Genomic DNA, 20,413 nt, shown 5'->3' on the forward strand with positions numbered 1-20,413 from the left:
GCAGCAGGTTTAAAACAAATAAAAGGACATTCTTCTTCACACAGCGCAAAGTCAACATGTGGAACTCCTTGCCTGAGGAGGTTGTGAAGGTTAGGACTATAACAGGGTTTAAAAGAGAACTAGATAAATTCATGGAGGTCAAGTCCATTAATGGCTATTAGCCAGGATGGGTAAGGAATGGTGTCCCTAGCCTCTGTTTGTCAGAGGATGGAGATGGATGGCAGGAGAGAGATCAGTTGATCATTACTTGTTAGGTTCACTCCCTCTGGGGCACCTGGCATTGGCCACTGTTGGTAGACAGGATACTGGGCTGGATGGACCTTTGATCTGACCCAGTATGGCCGTTCTTGTGTTCTTATGTTCTTTCCCCTCCAGGAGGTGCTGGCTCCCATCCAGCCCCAGGGTAGGGACTGGCTGGCTGAGTGTGTGTGGGGGAAAGGGTAAGAGGCATAGGGAATGGGGCACGGGGCCTTTCCCCTCTAGGGGGTGCTGACTCCTATCCCGCCCCAGGTTGTTGGGCTGGCTGCCTCAGGGAGGTGGGGAATGGGGCAGGGCCTTTTCCCTCCAGGGGGCACCAGCTGTGATCAGAAGCTGCTGCAATGACACCTCATTCTGCTCCTGTCGCAGAACCAGCCTGTCCCCGGAACAGCCACTACGAGATCTGCGCCTGGGGCTGCCAGCCAACCTGCAGCAGCCTCTACGCCCCAGTTCAGTGCTCGGCCCAGTGCTGGGAGGGCTGCGTCTGTGATGAGGGCTTTGTTCTGAGTGGCGACCACTGCGTGCCCATGTCCCAGTGTGGCTGCATTCACCAGGGAATTTACTACCAGGCCGGGGAGACCTTCCACCCAACGTGCCAGGAGCAGTGCGTCTGCCAGGCCGGTGGGGATGTGGCCTGCAAGGGCTTGTCCTGTGGCCCCAACGAGGAGTGCAAGGTGATGGGCGGCATCCGGAGATGCCACCCTGTGGGATCTGCCACCTGCACTGTCTCTGGCAGCTCTCGTTACATCACCTTCGACGGCACTGCTGCCAACTTCCAGGGTACCTGCACCTATGCCCTGGCCACGACCTGCGCCAACGCTCAGAAGCTGACGCCCTTCGCCGTCCACCTGGAGAACAAGCCGTGGGGCACCAGGCAGGTCTCTGTGGCCAAGCTGGTGTCCATCCGCCTCTATGGGACCACCCTTGCCCTGCTGCAGGGCATGAAGGGGCTGATCAGGGTAAGTCTTGCTCATGGGATGGGCCAAGGAAGGGTGGACTCTGTAGTGGGGTGGACAGAATAGCAGGGCCAGTTCCTACATCTCAGAGACAGCAGAGTGCCTGCTGGCTAAGAGGGGTGCTCCCAGCTGAGCTCTGTCCCCCCATCTGTATCTGGGACCTGCCCCTCCAGGGCCATAGCATTAGACCCCTCTACACGGGTTCAGCGACCTGGGGCGGGGGAAGAGAGGGGTTGATCCTGTGTGACTCTGGAGTCAACCCTCTGAAATCTGTGAGCTGGCTCTGGATTTATCCTGGGGAAGCTTCAATAAAAATCCAGCCTTGACCCTATTTCAGTCAGGGGTGACTCTAGATTTACACCGAATCTGGCCCTGGCTGTTGGGATTTACGTGCGTAGAACAGGGTGGAATTCAGCCTGCATGCTTTCCTGTTGCATCTCTCCCCCGCCCCAGTGTCCGCTCCCCCGGCTCACAGAGAATGCTCTCTCTCTCCCAGGTGGACGGGGTGTCCCACAACCTGCCTGTGGTCGTGGCTGACGGGCGGCTCTGGGCATATCAGCACGGCAGGAATGTCCTGGTGCAAACTGACTTCGGTCTCACCGTGAGCTACAACCTCCTGTACAACGTGAGAGTCACCGTCCCGGGGAACTACCAGAGCCAGACATGTGGCCTGTGCGGGAACTACAACGGGCGTCAGGACGACGAGTTCCTGCTCCCCGATGGCAGAGCGGCCCCTAACGTGGCAGCATTCGGTTCCGCCTGGAAAGTCCCAATCCCGGGAGCGGCCTGTGAGGACGGATGTGCCGGGAACAGCTGCCCGGTTTGCGAAGAGACCAAAAAGGACGTCTTCAAACAGCGCAACTACTGCGGGCTGCTCACAGCCCCTGATGGCCCCTTTGCCGCCTGCCATGGCACAGTCAGCCCCAGTGTGTATTTCAACAACTGCTTGTATGATCTGTGCCTGGGCAATGGGGACTCCCAGCTCCTGTGCCAGAGCATCCACAGCTACGTGACAGCCTGCCAGGATGCCGGGGCCCCCATCCAGCCCTGGAGGAGCACCTCCTTCTGCCGTAAGTGCCGCGATGCTGATGGGGTGTGGAGGGCTGTCCTGGGGAGCATCAGGTCTGGGCATCTCATTCCAGACCCTTAGCTTATCTGTTTCTTCTCACTCAGTCTCTCCTCGTCCTTCCACTCTGACTCCATTTCCATCCATGCTGGTGCACAGAATAATCTGAGCCACATGTTCACTTAGTCCTAAAGTTCTGCACAGAAGGATATAGCCTGTGGGTCAGATTCGCAGACTTTGGGGGCGGGGCTGTCTCCTGGAAAGCAGCTGCCCATGAGTTCCCTGGGCGATGCTGTGGCCAAGAGGGTGAGCATGACCCTGGTCTGGAGAAGTGAGCAGAAGCAGGAAGATGGGGTCCCCTTGAGATACAGCATTGGGGAGTCCATGATTGGAGACTGTGCCCAGCTCTGGGGTGCCACATATCAGACAGAACATTGGAAATGGGGGAGGGGTCAGAGAAGAGTTACAGGAATGATCTGAGGGCTGGAAAACCTGCCTGACTGAAGGAGCTTGATCTAGCGTGTTTAACCCAGAGAAGGCTCAGGGGCTAGTCCTGGTCTATCAGCACGTACCTGGAGAGGTGATATTGGGTTGTGGAGGGCTCGTTAACCTAATAGACAGAGGCACAGTGAGAGTTGATGGTTGGTGGGTTGGGGGATGAAATCAGAGAAATCGAGACTGGGAATAAAAGGCAGATTTTCCCCAGGGAGGGGAACTGATCCTGGGAATGGCTGTCCCAGGAACAGGGCAGTTTCCAGGCCTCTGAGTCTTTCTAGGGAAATCTCTCTCTAAAGCTGTGCTCTAGCTTGACTATCAGATCTGGGCCAGGGCAGACTGGTTGCTCATGATGGTTCCTGCAAATCTATGGCTCTGTGAATCAATAATTTCTCTCTTTATTTTAGCTCTGAGTTGCCCAGCCAACAGCCATTATGAGGTGTGTGCCGACCTCTGCACTGCAACCTGCGCCGGGATCCCTGAGTCCACCCCATGCCTGGAGACCTGCGCCGAAGGCTGCCAGTGCGATGATGGCTTCTTCTTCGATGGCCAGGACTGCGTGACTGTGGAGAGTTGTGGCTGCTTCGAGAAGGGGAGATACTACAAGGTACTGCCCCCTGCTGGTAGATGAGGATCTGATCCTGTTACCCCGAACTGGGAACCTAAGACTAGCTCCTCAGTTGGAACGAAGCAGATCTACAGCCCAGGGGCGCGTATGCTGGATCAAAACATTGGTCCCCTGGGCTTGGCTTCCAACCCATTGGCCATGCTTAATTCCCGATCTCTAGAGACAGGCAAAGAACCCTAACGTGCCGCTTGTTGTTGCATTCTGTAGTCAGCTCCTTGATACTCAAGAGATCAAATAACCAACATCAGTTAGCTTTCTCGATAGCAGTAGAGCTAGGCTGATGCAGTGTGGGTGTAGCTGTGTCTGTCCCAGAATATTAGAGAAGGGATGAGTTTGTAGAGTTTCGCATGGAGTTGTTTGGGGAAGGATTTGATGATCTCCTTCAATTCCTGGGTAAACTGTAGTGTGAGGTCTTCTTGGAGTCCTTTATAGGAGTGTAGTCACCGCCTTGCAGTTCAGCTCAGCAGAATTCAGTTTTTATGGTTTTATAATTTTAATCGATAATATTGAGGTTTATGTCAAGTATCAGAGGGGTAGCTGTGTTAGTCTGGATCTGTAAAAGCAGCAGAGAATCCTGTGGCACCTTATAGACTAACAGACATTTTGGAGCATGAGCTTTCGTGGGTGACATGCATCTGATGAAGTGGGTATTCACCCACAAAAGCTCATGCTCCAAAACGTCTGTTAGTCTATAAAGTGCCACAGGATTCTCTGCTGCTTTTACTGAGGTTTATGTTTAAGCATTTTTTGTTTTTATCAATTTAAATTTTCACAATTTGCAAAATTGTGGGTTTTAAACATTTATTTTATTTTGGCTTATTTAAATTTTCACAGTTGTGCAAAGCTGTGGGTTTTAACCATTTTAATTTTTTATATTTATTGACAGTTTAACAGTTGGATGACATTTGTGGATCTGAAGCATTTTTAATTTTTTTAATGGATTTAAGTTTGCACAGTTGCACATAATTATGAGGCGGGGGTGTGTCAGACTATAATTAATTAACGACAGTAGCTGCGGAGATTCAAAAAGTTACAACTTTATAACCATTAAAACACAAACTGTCAACCTTGTATCAAAATACACAAAGTGAACAGCCTTAAATCAAACTCTGATAAGATGCGGCATTTTTCTTACTTCACCTCGCTGTGAATTTCGACTATTATGGATGGAAATATTTTTGTCCTTGGTTTGTGTGTACGGTGAAATCAATGTTTGTCGACATTTGCCGGTACAAATCTAATCATTCCAAGCCTAAAAAATAGTACAAGAAAAAAGAGTTCAATACAATAGAAATTTCTGGGAAGCTGTCGCATAGCACATTGTTGAATTCCCCCTAGAAAGAAGGTGTGTGTCCAAAGTTACTGCTCCTTTTTACACCCATCCTGTTTACAGATAAAAAGCTACTGTAACCATCACCCAGAGGCTAGAAGTAACCAATCATCTTTGTATCTTGTTTTTTGGGTACCGCGGTGTACTTCTTATCCCTGTGTTCTGACACATGGGTGGGAAGGCATCTCCTCGGCTTGCACCAGGGTAACACCCCTATCTTAATCCTGACAGTTTTTTTATCAGCTTCTCCAAAGTCAATGCAGGACATTATGTGATACTTAGCACAAGTAAACTGGTTTATAGGATGATGTAGGTCAGTTCAGGCTTGGTAACTGCTAGAAATATTCCCACAATATAATGTTATAGTGCTTTGTCTGGGAGGGACCACTGTGGACATCTAGTCGGGCCTTCTGCATAACAAAGGCCAGAGAGCTGCCCCCAGACCATTCCTAGAGCAGATCTGTTAGAAAAAAACCATCCAATCATGATTTAAAGATTGTCAGTGATGGACCTCGCCTTGTGGGAAATAGTTCCAGTAGGTAACTGCTCTCACCATTAAAAATATAGGCCTCCGTTCCTGTTGGAATTTGTCTAGCTTCAAGTTCCAGCCATTGGATCATGTTAGATCTTTTTCTGCTAGAGCGAAGAGCCCATTATTCACTAGTTGTTCCCTGGGTAGATACTTACAGACTGGCATCAAGTTACTCCTTAACCGTCTCTTTGTTAAAGTAAAGAAACTGAGCTCCTAGAGTCTATCCCTAGAAGCCATGTTTTCTAATGTTTTCATCATTCTCCTGGCTGCTCTCTGTCCCCTCTCCAATTTATCAACATCCTCTTGACCTGCAGTCACCAAAACTGGACACCGGATTCGAGCATTGGTCGCATGAGGGCCAGATATAGAGGACAAAATAATCTCTCTGCTCCTACTTGAGTCTCCTCTGTTTATGCATCTCAGGATCACATTAGTTCTTTTGGCCATTGCTCATGTTTAGCTGATTATCCATCCTGACCCCCACATATTAATGTGCGTGGTGGGAATAATACATATCATTAATGTGATTTTTTTCAATGTTAGCCCCACATATATTGGTCAACACTATCCCACAGCGCTGGGGTCATCTCCCTGATTGGCCTGTTCCCTGAAAGAGACTGGAGCTTCCTGTAACTTGCTCTTTCTTCTTGTCGTCGCCAGACAAATTTAGATCGGAAATAAGGCAAAGTTGTTTGGCAGCGTGAGTGATTAACCAGTGGGACGAAATTCCAAGGGGAATGCTGGATTCTTCGTTCCTTAGTGTCTTCCAACCCCGTCTGGCTGCATTTGTGGAAGATGCTTTAGCCAAACATGAATGATTGGGCTCAACCCGGGAATAACTGGGGGAAGTTCCCTGGCCTGTATTCTACGGGAGATCAGATGAGATGATCCATCAGAAATCTAAGCAAGCTCCCGCTGCAGCATCCTCTGTCTAACCTCCTGCAGCAGTAGGTTCCACAGGTTGATGAAGCAGAACTTGATTTTTCTGCTCTGTGACACAGGATTATTTCCTCTTCCTCAAACAGCCCAATGAGACGGTGCTGGTGAGCGAGTGTCAGCAAAGATGCAGCTGCAGCCCAGCCCGAGGGCTGAGCTGCGAGTCCCATAGCTGTGCCAGTGATGAGACCTGTGAGATCAAAGATGGTGTCATGGGCTGCATCAACAAAGGTAAAGGACGGTGGCTGATGTAAACATGCCGTGAGGGGTTATCGGGGCCATAGTATGTAGATGATTGTCAATACTACCAGCTAAGAATGGGGTCTCAGGGTTAGAGTGGGGGGAAGGGCTGGGAGTCAGGACTCCTGGGGTCTATCCCAGCTTTAGGTGGGGATTTGGGTCTAGTGGTTGGGATGGGGGGCTTGGAGTCAGGACTCCTGGGTTGTATCCCAGCTCTGAGCAGGGAATGAGGCCTAGTGGGTTAGAGCAGGAATGGAGGCTAGGGGTCCGGACTCCTGGGTTCTTTCCCCAGATCTGCTACTGCCTTGCAATTACTGAAAGTCTAGCCCTGACCTCTGCTTTGTTCTGCTGGACACCTCCTTGGGCTGATGGGGGTGGCTCTGAGCGTACCTCATGCCAGCTCCCCAACCAGCTCTCACCCTCCCATCCTGCCCCGGCTGGGCTTTCTCCCTGCAGACCCCTGCAAATCCCTGAGATGCCGGACCAAGGAGACATGTAAGGTCGAGAATGGTCGTGCAATGTGTGTCCCTGACTACAAGAAGACCTGCTGGGGATGGGGAGACCCACACTATCACACCTTCGATGGGCTGAACTTTGACTTCCAGGGTACCTGCACCTACACCCTGGCCAAGTACTGCGGGACCGACCCCACCCTGGTGCCCTTCACCATCGATGAGAAGAACGACAACAGGGGGGGCAACCAGGCTGTCTCCTACGTGCGCCTGACCAACATCTATGTCTATGGGTACAATATCTCCATCTACAAGAAAGAGGTCGGCAAAGTCCGGGTGAGTCTCCTGGGTCGGGTCGGGCTTCCAGCCAGACCAAGGACAACACACCACGCGTCACACCAACACAACACAGCACAGCACAACTGCAACACAACATACTTCACACCAATACGGCACAGCACAACTGCAACACAACGTGCTTCACACCAACGCAACACAGCATAGCATGACTGCAACACACAAAACCTTATGGCAACACAAGACAGCTTTGCACAGCGCAACTGTGGCACAAGACAGCACACATAGCATCACGCCACCACAACACGCTTCACAGCAACACAACCTATTCTTGTACACCTGAACCCTCAACACAACACACAGTGCTGCCACTGTATTGTGTATAGTATCTTCCATAACACCTGCAACACAATATACCACAACAGACAACACTGACACAATGTTCTATATAGCGTTTTCTGTAGCACTGGTACTACCAACACGCCACAACACCCAGTGCTGCAATGGTATTTGTCATGGTACAAATCCCCACTCTGAACCTTAGCGTCCAAAAGATGGGGTACCAGCATGAATTCCTCTAAGCTTAATCACCAGCTTAGAACCTGTAGCGCTGCCACCAACCAGGAATTCCAGTGCCTGGTACACTCTGGTCCCCCCAAAACTTGCCGGGACCCCAAGGACCCAACCTCTGGATTAACACAAGGAAAGAACCCTTCCCCACCGTTGCCTCTCCCAGGCTTCCCCCTGGTCACCTAGAAGATCACTGTGATTCAGACTCCTTGATCTTAACAGAGAGAAAATTCACCTTCCTCCTTCTCTCCTCCCCAGATCTCCTGAGAGAGACAGTAATCCTGGCACAGAGAGAAATTAACCTTTCTCTCCCTTCCTCCTTCTCCCCACCAATTCCCTGGTGAATCCAACCCGTTCCCTGGGTCTCACACAGAATAAAAAAAACAATCAGGTTCTTAAACAAGAAATTTAACTAAAGAGAGAAAAAAAATTATCTTGTAATTTAAATGGAATAGGAAGGGGTTTTTAGCTATAGGCACTGGAATACCCTCCAGCCTAAGTATTCAAGTACAAATTAAATCTTTCAGCAAAATACAAATTTGAACTCCTTCAGCCAAATGCACAATTAATCCTTCCAGCCAATGCACATTTAAACTTCTTCCACAAATGCACATTTGCAAATAAAGAAAACAAAACTAAACCTAACTCGCCATCTACCTAGTACTTACATGGATCTATAAAACCTCGTACAGGAGATTGGAGAGAAACCTGATTGCATATCTGGTCCCTCTGAGCCCCCAGAGTGAACAACAACCAAAAACTAACAGCACACACAGAAACTTCCCTCCCTCAAGATTTGAAAGTATCCTGTCTCCTGATTGGTTCTCTGGCCAGGCGACAGCCAGGCTTACTGAACTTGTTAACCCTTTACAGTCAAAGAGATAGAAAGTACTTCTGTGCTATTAACTTTTCTTATCTGTTTATGACAGTATTGTATATAGTATCTTCCAACAGATCAGTACCCTCAACACGACACAGCACCACAACATTGCCGCTGTATTGTGTATAGCATCTTCTGTAGCCCTGGTACCTGCAACACAATACACCACCACTGTATTGTGTAGCATCTTCTGTCGCATCTGTACTCCCAACACAACACACAATGCTGCCACTGTGTGCTATATAGCATCTTCCGATATACGGTACTTCCAGCACAACACTTTTACTACGTTGCTTATAGCCTCCTCCATAGCATCTGTACCCCCAGCACGCAAGGCCACCACTGTATTGCGTATGGCATCTCCAATACACCGTCACCCGCAACACACAATGCTACCACTGTACTGTGTGTTGCATCCTCTGTAGCACCCATACCCCCAGCACACAAGGCCACCACTCTATTGTGTATGGCATAGAATCACAGAAAATTAGGGTTGGAAGAGACCTTCTGAGGTCATCCAGTCCACCCCCCTGCTCAAAGCAGGACCAACACCAACTAAATCATCCCAGCCAGGGCTTTGTCAAGCCAGGCCTTAAAAACCTCTAAGGAAGGAGATTCCACCTCCCCCCTAGGTAACCCATTCCAGTGCTTCACCACCCTCCGAGTGAAATAGAGTTTCCTAATAGCCAACCTAGACCTCCCCAGTCTTCCAATATACAGTCACCCCCAACACACGACGCTACCACTTCATTGTGTATTGCATCCTCCGTAGCACCCGTACCCCCAGCAGAAAAGGGCCACCATGTATTGTGTATAGCATCTTCCAATACACCAGTAAGCCTAACACAACACATCACAACACACAACACCAACCTATATTGTATAGAGCATCTTCTGGAGCACCTGTACCCTAATGCGTCATGCCCCGCTGCTGCATTGCCATGCACTCCCTTTGCTGTCCCAGGTGTGGATGGCTGCGACCCTAATGCCCTCACCCTTCCCCTTTGCAGCTGAATGATGTTGTCACCAGCCTGCCGCTGACCCTGGCCGACGGCAAGCTGCGGCTTTTCCAGAGTGGCCTGAGCGCCGTGCTGCAGACGGCCTTCGGCCTGGAGGTCTCCTTCGACTGGAACTGGCTGCTGGAGGTGACTCTGCCCAGCAGCTACTATGGTGCCACCTGCGGCCTATGTGGAAATTACAACCAGGACCCAGCAGACGACATGGCGACGCCGGCCGGTGCCTGGCTCAGCTCGGTGGTGGAGTGGGCTGCCAGCTGGAAGGTGAGGGACCGCGACCTGTTCTGCTGGCACGTCTGCGAGGGGAAATGCCCGACCTGTGAGGAGAAGCAGCGGCAGCGCTACCACCGAGACGGGGCCTGCGGGCTGATTGCCAAGGTGGATGGCCCCTTCCGCGAATGCCACCACAAGCTCAGCCCGGACAACTTCTTTGACAGCTGCATCTACGACGTCTGCCTCAACGGTGGTGCCAAGAGCATGCTGTGCCAGGCGCTGGGTGCCTATGCTGCCAGCTGCCGCAAGGAGGGGGTCATGGTCCTCGATTGGAGGATGCAATCTGGCTGCAGTGAGTGTGGGGCTAGTGCGGAGAGGGTTAGAGCGGAGGGGCTGGGCTCCTGGGTTCTATTCCTGGCTCTGGAAAGGGAGTGGGGTCTGGTGGTTAGAGCAGAGGGGGGCTCAGAGCCAGGACTCCTAGGTTCTATCCCATCTGTTGGAGGGGAGGGGGGTCTAGTGGGTTAGAGCAGGGGGCTAGGAGCCAGGACTTCTGGGTTCTATCCCTAGCTCTGGGAAGGGAGTGGGGTCTAGTGGGTCAGAGCAGGGTGGGCTGGGAGTCTGGATTCCTGGGTTCTATCCTCAGCTCTACATCTCCCATGATGCACCAGGGCTATTGACTCCCATGATGCACTGCTTCCCCTTTCCAAAAGGGGAGAGCATGGTGCATCATGGGTGATGCAATCCAACACAGAGCTTGGTTTATAGATAAGAATGAGGCACCTGAACTATGGCCCCCAGGAGGCAGTAGGACAGCATTTCTGAATAGAACTTTTTAGATTTCTCTTTCTTTGTTGTCAGCTGAAATTTTCACCCAAAATTGACATATTCCATGGGGGGAAAACCCTCATTTTTCAATCAGCGCTCAGGTTTCAGGGTATGACTGACTGCAGGGTCAGGAAGGGATTTTACTCCAGTCTGCAGCTAGCTGCTGCGTGTGTGATGCTTGAGTGTGTAGCATCCTCAAAGGGGAGTGGGATACAGGATTGGCTGGAACACAGTCTTATGCATCGGGATAGCTGTTCAGTCAGTTTGGCTATTGGTAATTCTCGCCCAACTCTGATCCCAGCCCTGCCCTGCCCTGAGAACAGCCACTACAAGGCCTGTGGGAACGCCTGCCCAGCCAGCTGCTCTGACCGAACTGCCCCCTCCTCCTGCCGAGAGCCCTGTGTGGAGACCTGCCAGTGTAATGATGGTTATGTCCTGAGTGCCGGCCAGTGTGTCCCCGTTGGGAGCTGCGGATGCGACTATAACGGCCAATACTACAAACCCAGTGAGGAGTTCTGGGCCGATGAGAACTGCCGCTCTCGGTGCAGGTGTGACCCCAGCCTGGGCATGGTTGTTTGCCAGGAGACCAGCTGCAAGGCCAGTGAGAGATGCGCCGTGGTTAATGGGGTCCGTCGCTGCCACGCAATCAGCTACTCCACCTGCACGACCTCCGGGGACCATCACTACACTACCTTCACTGGGCGAAGATATGACTTCCAGGGCACGTGCATCTACCAGCTGGCTGGGCTCTGCTCCAAGGACCCCATGCTAACCCCGTTCAACATCACAATCTGGAACAACCGTGGCAGCAGGGCCTTGTCCTTTGCCAAGGTGATGACCTTGGAGGTGTACGGCAGAACCATCGCTGTCAGCCAGCAGTACCCTCACAGGATCCAGGTAGGGATGCAGCCATGGCCCTCTGAAGAGCGGGGATCTTGGGGCCAGATCCCCAGTGAGTGGGAATGGGCTATCGCTGAAGTGGAGTCAATGGGGCCAGATCCCGGCTGGGGTCTATTGGCCGTAGCTCCATTGGAGTCAGTGGAGCCAGATCCCAGCTGGGGTCAATCGGCCATAGCTCTATCGGGGTTAATGGGGCCAGATTGCAGCTGGTGGAAAAGGATGTGAGTTCTGGTGTCTGTGTAAACCAAGGAGCCCATAGTTAAGCAGGTATCTGGTATATTGGAAAATTTCAGTGCCATGTTGTGTGCATGATCCACAGCTACATAATGGGGGTGGGGGCTCAGTAGGGGGCGCTCTCGTCTCAATGTCAGTGCTCAGCCCAGCTGCCCAGCGCAGAGCTGTGGTGCAGGAAACAGGGAGGAGATTACTGTTACAAAGCTCAAGGATTCTACTCAGCCGTTCCTTGGTGATTTTTCAGGCACAGGTCTCCAGGCTCTGTAGAAAGAATACAGCAGGACAAACACTTGCTGTTTAATTAACAGGGAAACTGAGGCATACAGCAGGAAAAACGCTTGCCCAAAATTACATAGACAGTCAGTGGTAGAGCTGGGAATAGAGCCCAGGAGTCCTGGCTCACAGCTCTAACCACTAGATACTACGCCCACCCAGAGCTGTGGATAGAACCCAGGAGTTCTGGCTCCCAGCCCTAATCACTAGACACCACTCCCACCTAGAATTGTGGATATGTCATGGACTCCCAGGACTCGTGCTCTCTCTCAGCTCCATATGATACCTGGGGGCAACTCCCTTCAGTGCGATAGCCCTTCTTGGGGGTCAAGCTGTAGGCCCCTCCTCCTTCTGGAACCACACCCCTCTGAGCCCTCAGCACGTCTCTCACCATAGGCCCCCTCAGGGAGTCCACTCGCTCTGGACCCTCGGGGCCTCCACTCCCAGAGGGAATAATGCCACCCTGATCTCTAGACTGGAGTGACTCTCAGCCAGCGTAAAACAGGAGGGTTTATTGAGCGTGTGAACCCAGCACAGGAAACTCTCAGGGCCTCAGGCCTGGCCTTCCTCAGCACAGCACATCTAAGTCTCTCCTGCATCCAGGTGGGCTCTGCCTGCTCCGTCTCTCCAGTCCAGCAGCCCCCTTCTTCCAGCTGAGCATCCTATATCCCCTCCCCCAACAGCTTCTCCCCCATCTTTTGTCTTCTGTCCCAGGTAAAGAGTTCACTGGGGCCCTCTCTCTTCCGTCCTTTGTTCCCCACTGGCTGGAACTGGCTGGTCAGGTCACCAGGGTCCTCTCTCCTCAGCCCTTTGTCCTCCCACTGGCCAGAACCAGCTGACTGCCAAGCTGGGGTGGGCCTCTTAGTCACCAGGTCACGAGTTATTAGGGTTCCCCAACTCCAGGCTGTTGTCCACGGGTTCTGGCTGCGAGGTCACCCCTGGTCCTTTGCAACAACAAACCCTCTCCCACCACCGTGTTAAACAGACAACACAGGGAAACTGAGGCACACACACCTTATTCATGTAAAACAGTACAAAAATCTCCAACTTCGTCAAGAATAGAACTCTGGAGTCCTGGGTCCCTGTCCCCTGCCCCCTCATTGTGATGCTCATTCAAAATTAAGCCCAGGCTCTGCCATGTCTGTTCCAGGTGGATGGAGTCTTTGTGGACCTGCCTTTCTACCACGAGGAGACTCTCCAGGCCTACGTCAGCGGAGCCCAAGTCCTCATCAAGACCGCCTTCGACCTGAGGGTGACCTTCGACGGGAGTGGCCTGGTTCGGGTCACCGTGCCCAACACCTACACCAAAGCCCTCTGCGGTCTGTGTGGCAACAGCAACCAGAGCCCTGGCCAAGATCTGACCATGAGGGACGGGAGCCAGGCCACCAACGCCGTCCAGTTCGCAGAGAGTTGGAAGGTTGGTGACATCCCGGGGTGCTCGTCTAGCTGCACCGGGGACTGCCCAGTCTGCAGTGAGGCTCAGAAACAACCCTATAAGGCAGACCAGTACTGCGGGGTCATCACCAGAGGGGATGGGCCATTCAGACAGTGCCACGGGGCCATCGAGCCAGCCCCCTTCTTCAATGATTGTCTCTCCGACACCTGCAAGTACAAGGGGCATCACTCGGCTCTGTGCGACGCGATTGGTGCCTACGTGACAGCCTGCCAGGCTGGGGGCATCCAGATAGGGCCTTGGAGGACGGCCTCGTTCTGCAGTGAGTGTTGCCTGCAGGACTCTGCTTTAGGGACGGGCGCGTGCGCACCAGCCCCTGCTGCTGGGGACGTGTATCAGAATTTTTCACCCACATGCCACACACATTTGTGGCTTATTGCTATCTAATGGGGATTGGCCTGAGGCTCACGCAGCTGGTCCAGGGATAGAGCACAGGAGTCCTGGCTCCCAGCTCCCCCCACTCTAACCACTAGACACCACTCCCCTCCCTGAGCTGGGGATAGAACCCAGGAGTCCTGACTCCCAGTTTCACACCCACTGCAGTTCTGTCCACTGTACCTTAACGGGCCTTTTATCTCACCCACATCTGCACGTTCCCTCTGATCTTCTCCTGCAGGCCCCACCTGCCCCCGTAACTCCCACTATGAGCTCTGTGGGAGCGGCTGCCCTGCCACCTGCCACGGCCTCTCGGCGCCGGACGGCTGCAATGCCCCCTGTGCCGAAGGGTGTTTCTGCGACGCCGGGTTCCTCCTGAGTGGAGACCGGTGCGTCCCCGTCGCACAGTGCGGCTGTGTGCACCAGGGCAGGTACTACGGGAAGGGAGAGGAGTTCTACACCAGCGCGTCCTGCCAGGAATGGTGCCGGTGCAAAGACAACGGAGTCATCGAGTGCCAGGAGGCCTCCTGCGGAGCCAACGAGCAGTGCAGGGTGGAGAATGGAATCCTAGGCTGCCACGCCATGGGCTGCGGCAAATGCACCGTGGCTGGCGATTCCCACTACCTGACCTTCGACGGACGGGCCTTTGACTTTCAGGGCTCCTGCACTTACACTTTAGCCGAGCTCTGCAGCAGCAGTTCCCGACTGACAAACTTCTCTTTGGTGGTGGAGAAGGAGAGCTCTGGCGATGGTCGCGTGGCTTGGACGAGGTCGCTGGTAGTCTCTGTCCATGGCTACGCCATCACTGTGGAGAGGAAGAGGAAATGGACAGTCGTGGTAAGGTCCCTGTGTGCTTTGAGCCCCATTGCTGGCCAACTCCATGTTTGCTGGTTGTTCCGCAGCCTGACCCAGGTGCCCTGACGTCCAGAGGCAGCATAGCTTAGTGGCTAGAGTGCAGGGGAGGGATGACCCCCATGGTGAGGGTGCTGAGGCGATTTGGGTGCCAATCCCTGCTCCATCAGAGGCTTGCTGTGTGACCTTGAGCAAGTCCCTATATATGTAACCTGTGTGTTAGCCCAAACCTTTCTACTGTCCACATGGAAAAACCTCTGACTTGGGGCTTTAAACCCTGGCGTGCGGACCTAGCCCCTGGTGGGTTAGAATTTCAACGTGGGCTGGAAACTGACGCAGGCTCGGTCATTCAAGTGTGCATGGTCCTCCAGTGCCTTCCCACAATCCCTGCCTAAGGACAGGCAAGTTCTCTCGCAGTTGACTGTGAAAGGATCCCAGAGTGTCTCATCACTCAAGCTACGCCCCCAGGCAGACAAGGGCGAGCCCGGTGATGGCAAGGGCACGGGAATATGGGGAGGAACACACCCAGGCTCAGCTAAGCTCAGAATCGAGTACCAATGACTTGGGTGAGCTGTGCAATGAAGACAGATTCTTTGTCCATCTGTGCCTCAGTTTCCCCAGTTGTACAATGGGGATAATGGCACTGCCCTGCTTCCCAGGCAGATTGTCACAATAAATACACATCTACCCCAATATAACATGACCCAATATAACACAAATTTGGATATAATGCAATAAATCAGCGCTCCGGTGGGGGCGCTGTGCACTCCGGTGGATCAAAGCAAGTTCCATATAATGCGGTTTCACCTATAAAGCGGTAAGATTTTCTGGCTCCTAAGGACAGCGTTATATCAAGGTGGAGCTGTATGCTAAAGGGCTGCTCAGATACCAAATTAATGCAGGCCAGATAAGGACCTAGAATAGATCAAGGGCAGCTGGGCTCTATTCCCAGCTGCTCTGCTGGTTGATCGTGGGCAGGTCCCTCCCCCTTTATGTGCCTCATTTCCCCGATTGTATAACAAACTCTCCTGCGGCACCACGGCGCCATGTCAGAAATATTTTGGTGTTTTGGCTGAAAAAAATTTGAAATTTTCCTTGAGGCAGGGGTGGGAAAAAGCCCATTTTCAGAGCAGTTCTACTAACTCGGAAATGCCGACGGTCTTATATGTCGAGTCTAGAGGTAGTCTAGCCCCAAGCGTGGGGCCAAAAATGGTGGTAGTATGGGTTACGTCTTCGCGAACATTGGGGCAGCCTCTCCCGAGAATCCACCCAATGTCTCCCAACTGCATTTAAATCAAGATCGTGCATTAAGCTAAGACAAGATAAATAAAGAAAGAGATGGCAATGAGAGAGGCCTTGGTGATTTGTCTCGCCCAGGTGTATGTCCTGGAGGACTAGCTAGAGGAGAGACAAAACTTGGCCTTGCCTAGGAAGAAGAGCCAATATGGGTTTGGAGTCCCAGGAAGCCCCAGTAGATCACCCTATGGAAGCTACAGGATAAAGCTCAGGTCAGTCTTTCCGGAATCTAATGCAGTGATGGGCAAACGTCCCTTTCCTTGGCACAGGTGAACGGGGAGCTCTATGCTCTGCCACTGGCCCTAGACAGCGGGAGAATCCGTGTGAACCAGGAGGGGAAGAATGTCGTCGTCCAGACTGATTTTGGCCTCAAAGTCCTTTATGATGCTTCCTACTACGCCTTGGTGTCCGTTCCCAGCTCCTACAAGGGACATGTATGTGGCTTGTGTGGCAACTTCAACGGCGACAAGAACGATGACTTCCTGCTGCCCGGTGGGAAAAGCGCACGGAACGCGGATGAGTTTGGGGCCTCCTGGAAGGTGCCCGTTGATGGTGCCACATGCACCAATGGCTGTGGTGAGAGGTGCCCCGTCTGCGATGCAGTCAAGACAGCACCGTACCTGGTCGAAAGCTCCTGTGGGCTGATCAGAGCCGCCTCGGGTCCCTTCAGAGACTGTCACTTGCTGGTCAGCCCCGCCGAGTACTTCAACCATTGTCTCTACGACATGTGTGCCACCAGTGGGGCAGGAGAGACGCTGTGCCAGAGCCTCCAGGCCTACACGGCCGCGTGCCAGGCAGCTGGGGCCAAGATCAGAGCCTGGAGAACGGCCTCCTTCTGCTGTAAGTTTATAGAGCAACCTACAGCCCTGGCCTGAGGTAACTTCCCAGACCTCTTCCCTCCTCTGTCTGCCCCTGCCCCCGTCCTCCCCACTCCCTGGGACGCCAGATGTCCTAATCCCAACCCTCTCTTCACCCTCCCACTGCCCCATCCCCCCCAAAAACCTGCTCATCATCAGCAGCTTGGTCATTAAAAACCGAAACAAACTAGGAAACATCCAGAAAAATAACATGACTTGCTCAGGCCAAGGAGTCTCTAGTGCAGCTGGGAATTGAACCCAGAACACTGGTGTCTTAAAAGGTGCATCTCTATGGCAACACAACCTCCCAACCAACCCAGCCACAAAACCAGAGCTCAGGCAGTGAGTAGGATTGGGGGGTGGGCAGGAGCAGCACCAGGGTTTTTGGCGCCCTAGGCGGGGGTCCTTCCGCACCCCTGGTCTTTGGGGCACTTCGGCGGCAGGTCCCGGAGCGAGTGAAGGACCTGCCGCAGAATTGCTGCCGAAGACCCAGAGCGCGGAAGGATCCCCCACTGCCGAATTTCCGCCCCCCCACCCCAAATCCTGGCACCCTAGGTGACTGCCTAGGTTGTCTAAATGGAAGCACCGGCCCTGGGGGTGGATCTCAGAGCCCTGGTGGGAACATCTGCAGTGCTGTTGACCCATGTAGCGATGTCTCTCTAGATATATGGGCATATGCTACATAGGATGTAGGTGTGGCTGAAGGCAGTAATGGAAAAGCCTACAGGACCCTGTAACAGTAGCATAGCCAAACTAGCTAAGGTGCAAGGCCTAAAGAGTTGATACAAGCAACTAACCAAAAGGTGTCTTGTGACCGTCTGTGTCGGGATGTCAAGAGTGCTGTTTTAAGCCAAAGTGCCATCCAGCTGTAGCAGCATACAACCTAGCTATGCCAGCGTACACGCTACAGCCTTGTCCCACAAGTGTACACTGACATCATAACTCCACCTCCATTAGCGGCGTCGGGCTTTTGTCAGTGCAGTCAGGGAAAGGCAGTGTCCATGTAGACACTGTGCTCCTTACAATGGCTGTTGGCTGTCTTCAGTTGCAACGGCTCCATGCAGAACGCTGGGCAGTTAGAACCTACTCAGGGAGGCGAGAAGCCTGAGTGGCTAATCTCCCTAATCCCAGCAGGGAGCCAAGAAACCCAGGTGGCTGGTTCCTGCTCCCACTTGGGAGCTGGGAGCCTGGAGGGCTGATGGGCTCCCAGTGGGGAACTGCAGGGAGCTGAGAGCCTTGGCCCTCTTCAGTCGGTGGAAGTGCTCCTGGTGAGGACGTGCATCGCTGACAGAAGAAGGGTAGCGTGGACATCAGCCACTGCAGTAATTACATGGGTCGGCTTAAATCTGTAGTGTAGACACACCCTTATTCACCTGGCTTTGCTGTACCAGACCCCCTCCCCTATGTGTGTGGGTGATGGATCTAAAACACATGGCTTTGCTGCAATGTTGCTTGGGCATTTACTCTGTTTTATTTCTCTCTCTCACATCTGTTTCTCTCTCCAGCCCTGGCTTGCCCAGCCAACAGCCACTACGAGCTGTGCACTAGATCCTGTGATTTCACCTGTGCTGGCTTGTCCACCCCTGCCCAATGCACCACGAAGTGCTTTGAAGGCTGCCAGTGTGACGTGGGCTACGCGGCAGATGGGGAGGGGTGCATGTCCATGGATAGGTGCGGCTGTGTGAGCGATGGACGCTACATCAAGGTGGGTGCTGGGTTATCAGGGTGTGAAGTTTCTCAGGCTGGCTGCTGCCGTTGCTACCTGCTGACCTGAGGTCACATTGTGCAGAGATTAGAACAGTTTTGTTGTAGAATGTGTGGTTGTGGACTGGATGGAATAGTCCTGTAGGCTGGATCCGTCCCATAGGCTACCAGTTGGACCAGGTTTTTTGTGAATTCTGGGGCATGCGACTGTTTGAACCAATCACAAATGTTTTAAAAGGGTCAGCTGTGAAACAAAACATTTAGATTTTTTGGGGGGTCCAAATCAGCTTTTCTGTTTCAGAATTTCCTTCAGTTGTATGAATAAAGCTAGTCTCGACAGTTTAAAAATGGTGGACATTGAAACAAAACATTTTGATTTTGTTGAAACAAAATAGTTGGTTTGACCTGAAACTATATATTTTGGACTTTTCAATGCGCTGAAAGTTTTGATGAATTTCATTTTCAGTTTGACCTGAAACAACTTCTTTTGGAGTTGCCAGCAAGGCAAAAAAATTACTGTTCACACAGCTTACTCGTGTCTTTGTTGCTGTTTTCTGTTTGCTCGCTGCTTCGCTCTGGGGGGCTGTTTTGATACCACGGATTCCAGGGATGGTGAGATTTGACTCCCTTAAACTGAAAGATGAAGGGAGGGACAAGCAGCTGTTTGAGAGGCTGGGAGTGGGTGCCTGAAATCAGGCCTCTCCCAGCTGATCTGGGCAGTCTGTCTTGGCATTATCAGTGTTTCTGCATCTGTTCTTAGCAGAGTCCCCATCCGCTGCCTGCTGGGGAGGGAGATGTGGCTGCTTCTGTCTGCTGATATGGAAACTTAACACTATCTCCAGTGGAAATTTAACCAAGTTGTATGGGAATTTCCCTGCAGGCCGGGGACAGCGTCGTCTCCAGCGACTGCTCCGAGAAGTGCACCTGCCGTGCCACAAGCGGGCTTGTCTGTGAGCCACACAGCTGCCCTGCTGGAGAGGCCTGTGCGCTCCAGGAGGGGGTGCGCGGCTGCGTGAAGTGGGAAGGCCGTTGCACGCTGGTTCCCGGAGCCCGGCTCACCTCCTTCGATGGCGCCTCGGGGAAGATCCTCGACAGTGGGGCCTATGAGGTGGCTTCACTCTGCAACAGCAGCGCCCCCTCCTGGTTTAGGGTGGTGATAGAGGTCCAACAGTGCAGCAATGGGGGAGTGGTGGCTGGTGCAGCCATCTACGTCTTCTTCCCGGAGGCTTTTGTCGTTGTCAAGAGGAACAAGGAGACGTGGGTAAGAGAGGACCGGGTCAGAACTGGCTGAGACACAGGGGAGAGCTTCCTTCTGTCAGAGCCAAGCTCTAACTAAATAATAAAATCCAGGAGTCCTTGCTCCCAGCCCCTCCCCACATGCTGCACTAGCCTACTAGACCCCACCACTCCCCTCCCTGAGCTAGGGACAGAACCCAGGAGTCCTGGCACTCAGCCCCCCTGCTCTAACCCACTAGACCCCACTCTCCTCCCAGAGCAGGGGACAGAACCCAGGAGTCCTGGCTCGCAGCTCCCCTGCTCTAACCCACTAGACCCCACTCCCCTCACCAAGCTGGGGACAGAACCCAGGAGTCCTGGCTCTCAAACTCTCCCCAGCCCACTCCTCTAACGTACTAGAACCGACTCTAGGCAGACCCAAGACGTTCATTGCCCCTCCTGTTGTGCATGGACATAGTGGCTTTTTACAGTTATTGCAGACAGAGCTGCTGGAAATTAAAATAGTGGGAATATCAAACATCCGCAGGAAGCGATTTTTT

The 20,413-nt window shown here is 52.8% G+C and overlaps 1 protein-coding gene across 1 annotated transcript in view; it reads left to right on the forward strand.

The window, feature by feature from the left end:
- The window catches only part of LOC116839062 (IgGFc-binding protein-like), a 33,918-nt gene extending 13,989 nt beyond the window's left edge, over nucleotides 1–19,929 (forward strand). The window contains exons 7-18 of the mRNA XM_032804716.2: nucleotides 628–1,217; nucleotides 1,711–2,284; nucleotides 3,183–3,382; nucleotides 6,291–6,432; nucleotides 6,898–7,229; nucleotides 9,651–10,221; nucleotides 10,996–11,591; nucleotides 13,252–13,816; nucleotides 14,171–14,760; nucleotides 16,347–16,917; nucleotides 18,440–18,650; nucleotides 19,530–19,929. Of these exons, the coding sequence (XP_032660607.2) occupies nucleotides 628–1,217; nucleotides 1,711–2,284; nucleotides 3,183–3,382; nucleotides 6,291–6,432; nucleotides 6,898–7,229; nucleotides 9,651–10,221; nucleotides 10,996–11,591; nucleotides 13,252–13,816; nucleotides 14,171–14,760; nucleotides 16,347–16,917; nucleotides 18,440–18,650; nucleotides 19,530–19,929 (5,342 nt within the window). The remainder of the gene's footprint in view (nucleotides 1–627; nucleotides 1,218–1,710; nucleotides 2,285–3,182; nucleotides 3,383–6,290; nucleotides 6,433–6,897; nucleotides 7,230–9,650; nucleotides 10,222–10,995; nucleotides 11,592–13,251; nucleotides 13,817–14,170; nucleotides 14,761–16,346; nucleotides 16,918–18,439; nucleotides 18,651–19,529) is intronic.
- The last annotated feature ends 484 nt before the right edge of the window (nucleotides 19,930–20,413 follow it).

The sequence above is a fragment of the Chelonoidis abingdonii genome, chromosome 11, assembly GCF_003597395.2.
Source record: "Chelonoidis abingdonii isolate Lonesome George chromosome 11, CheloAbing_2.0, whole genome shotgun sequence".
NCBI lineage: Eukaryota > Metazoa > Chordata > Testudines > Testudinidae > Chelonoidis > Chelonoidis abingdonii.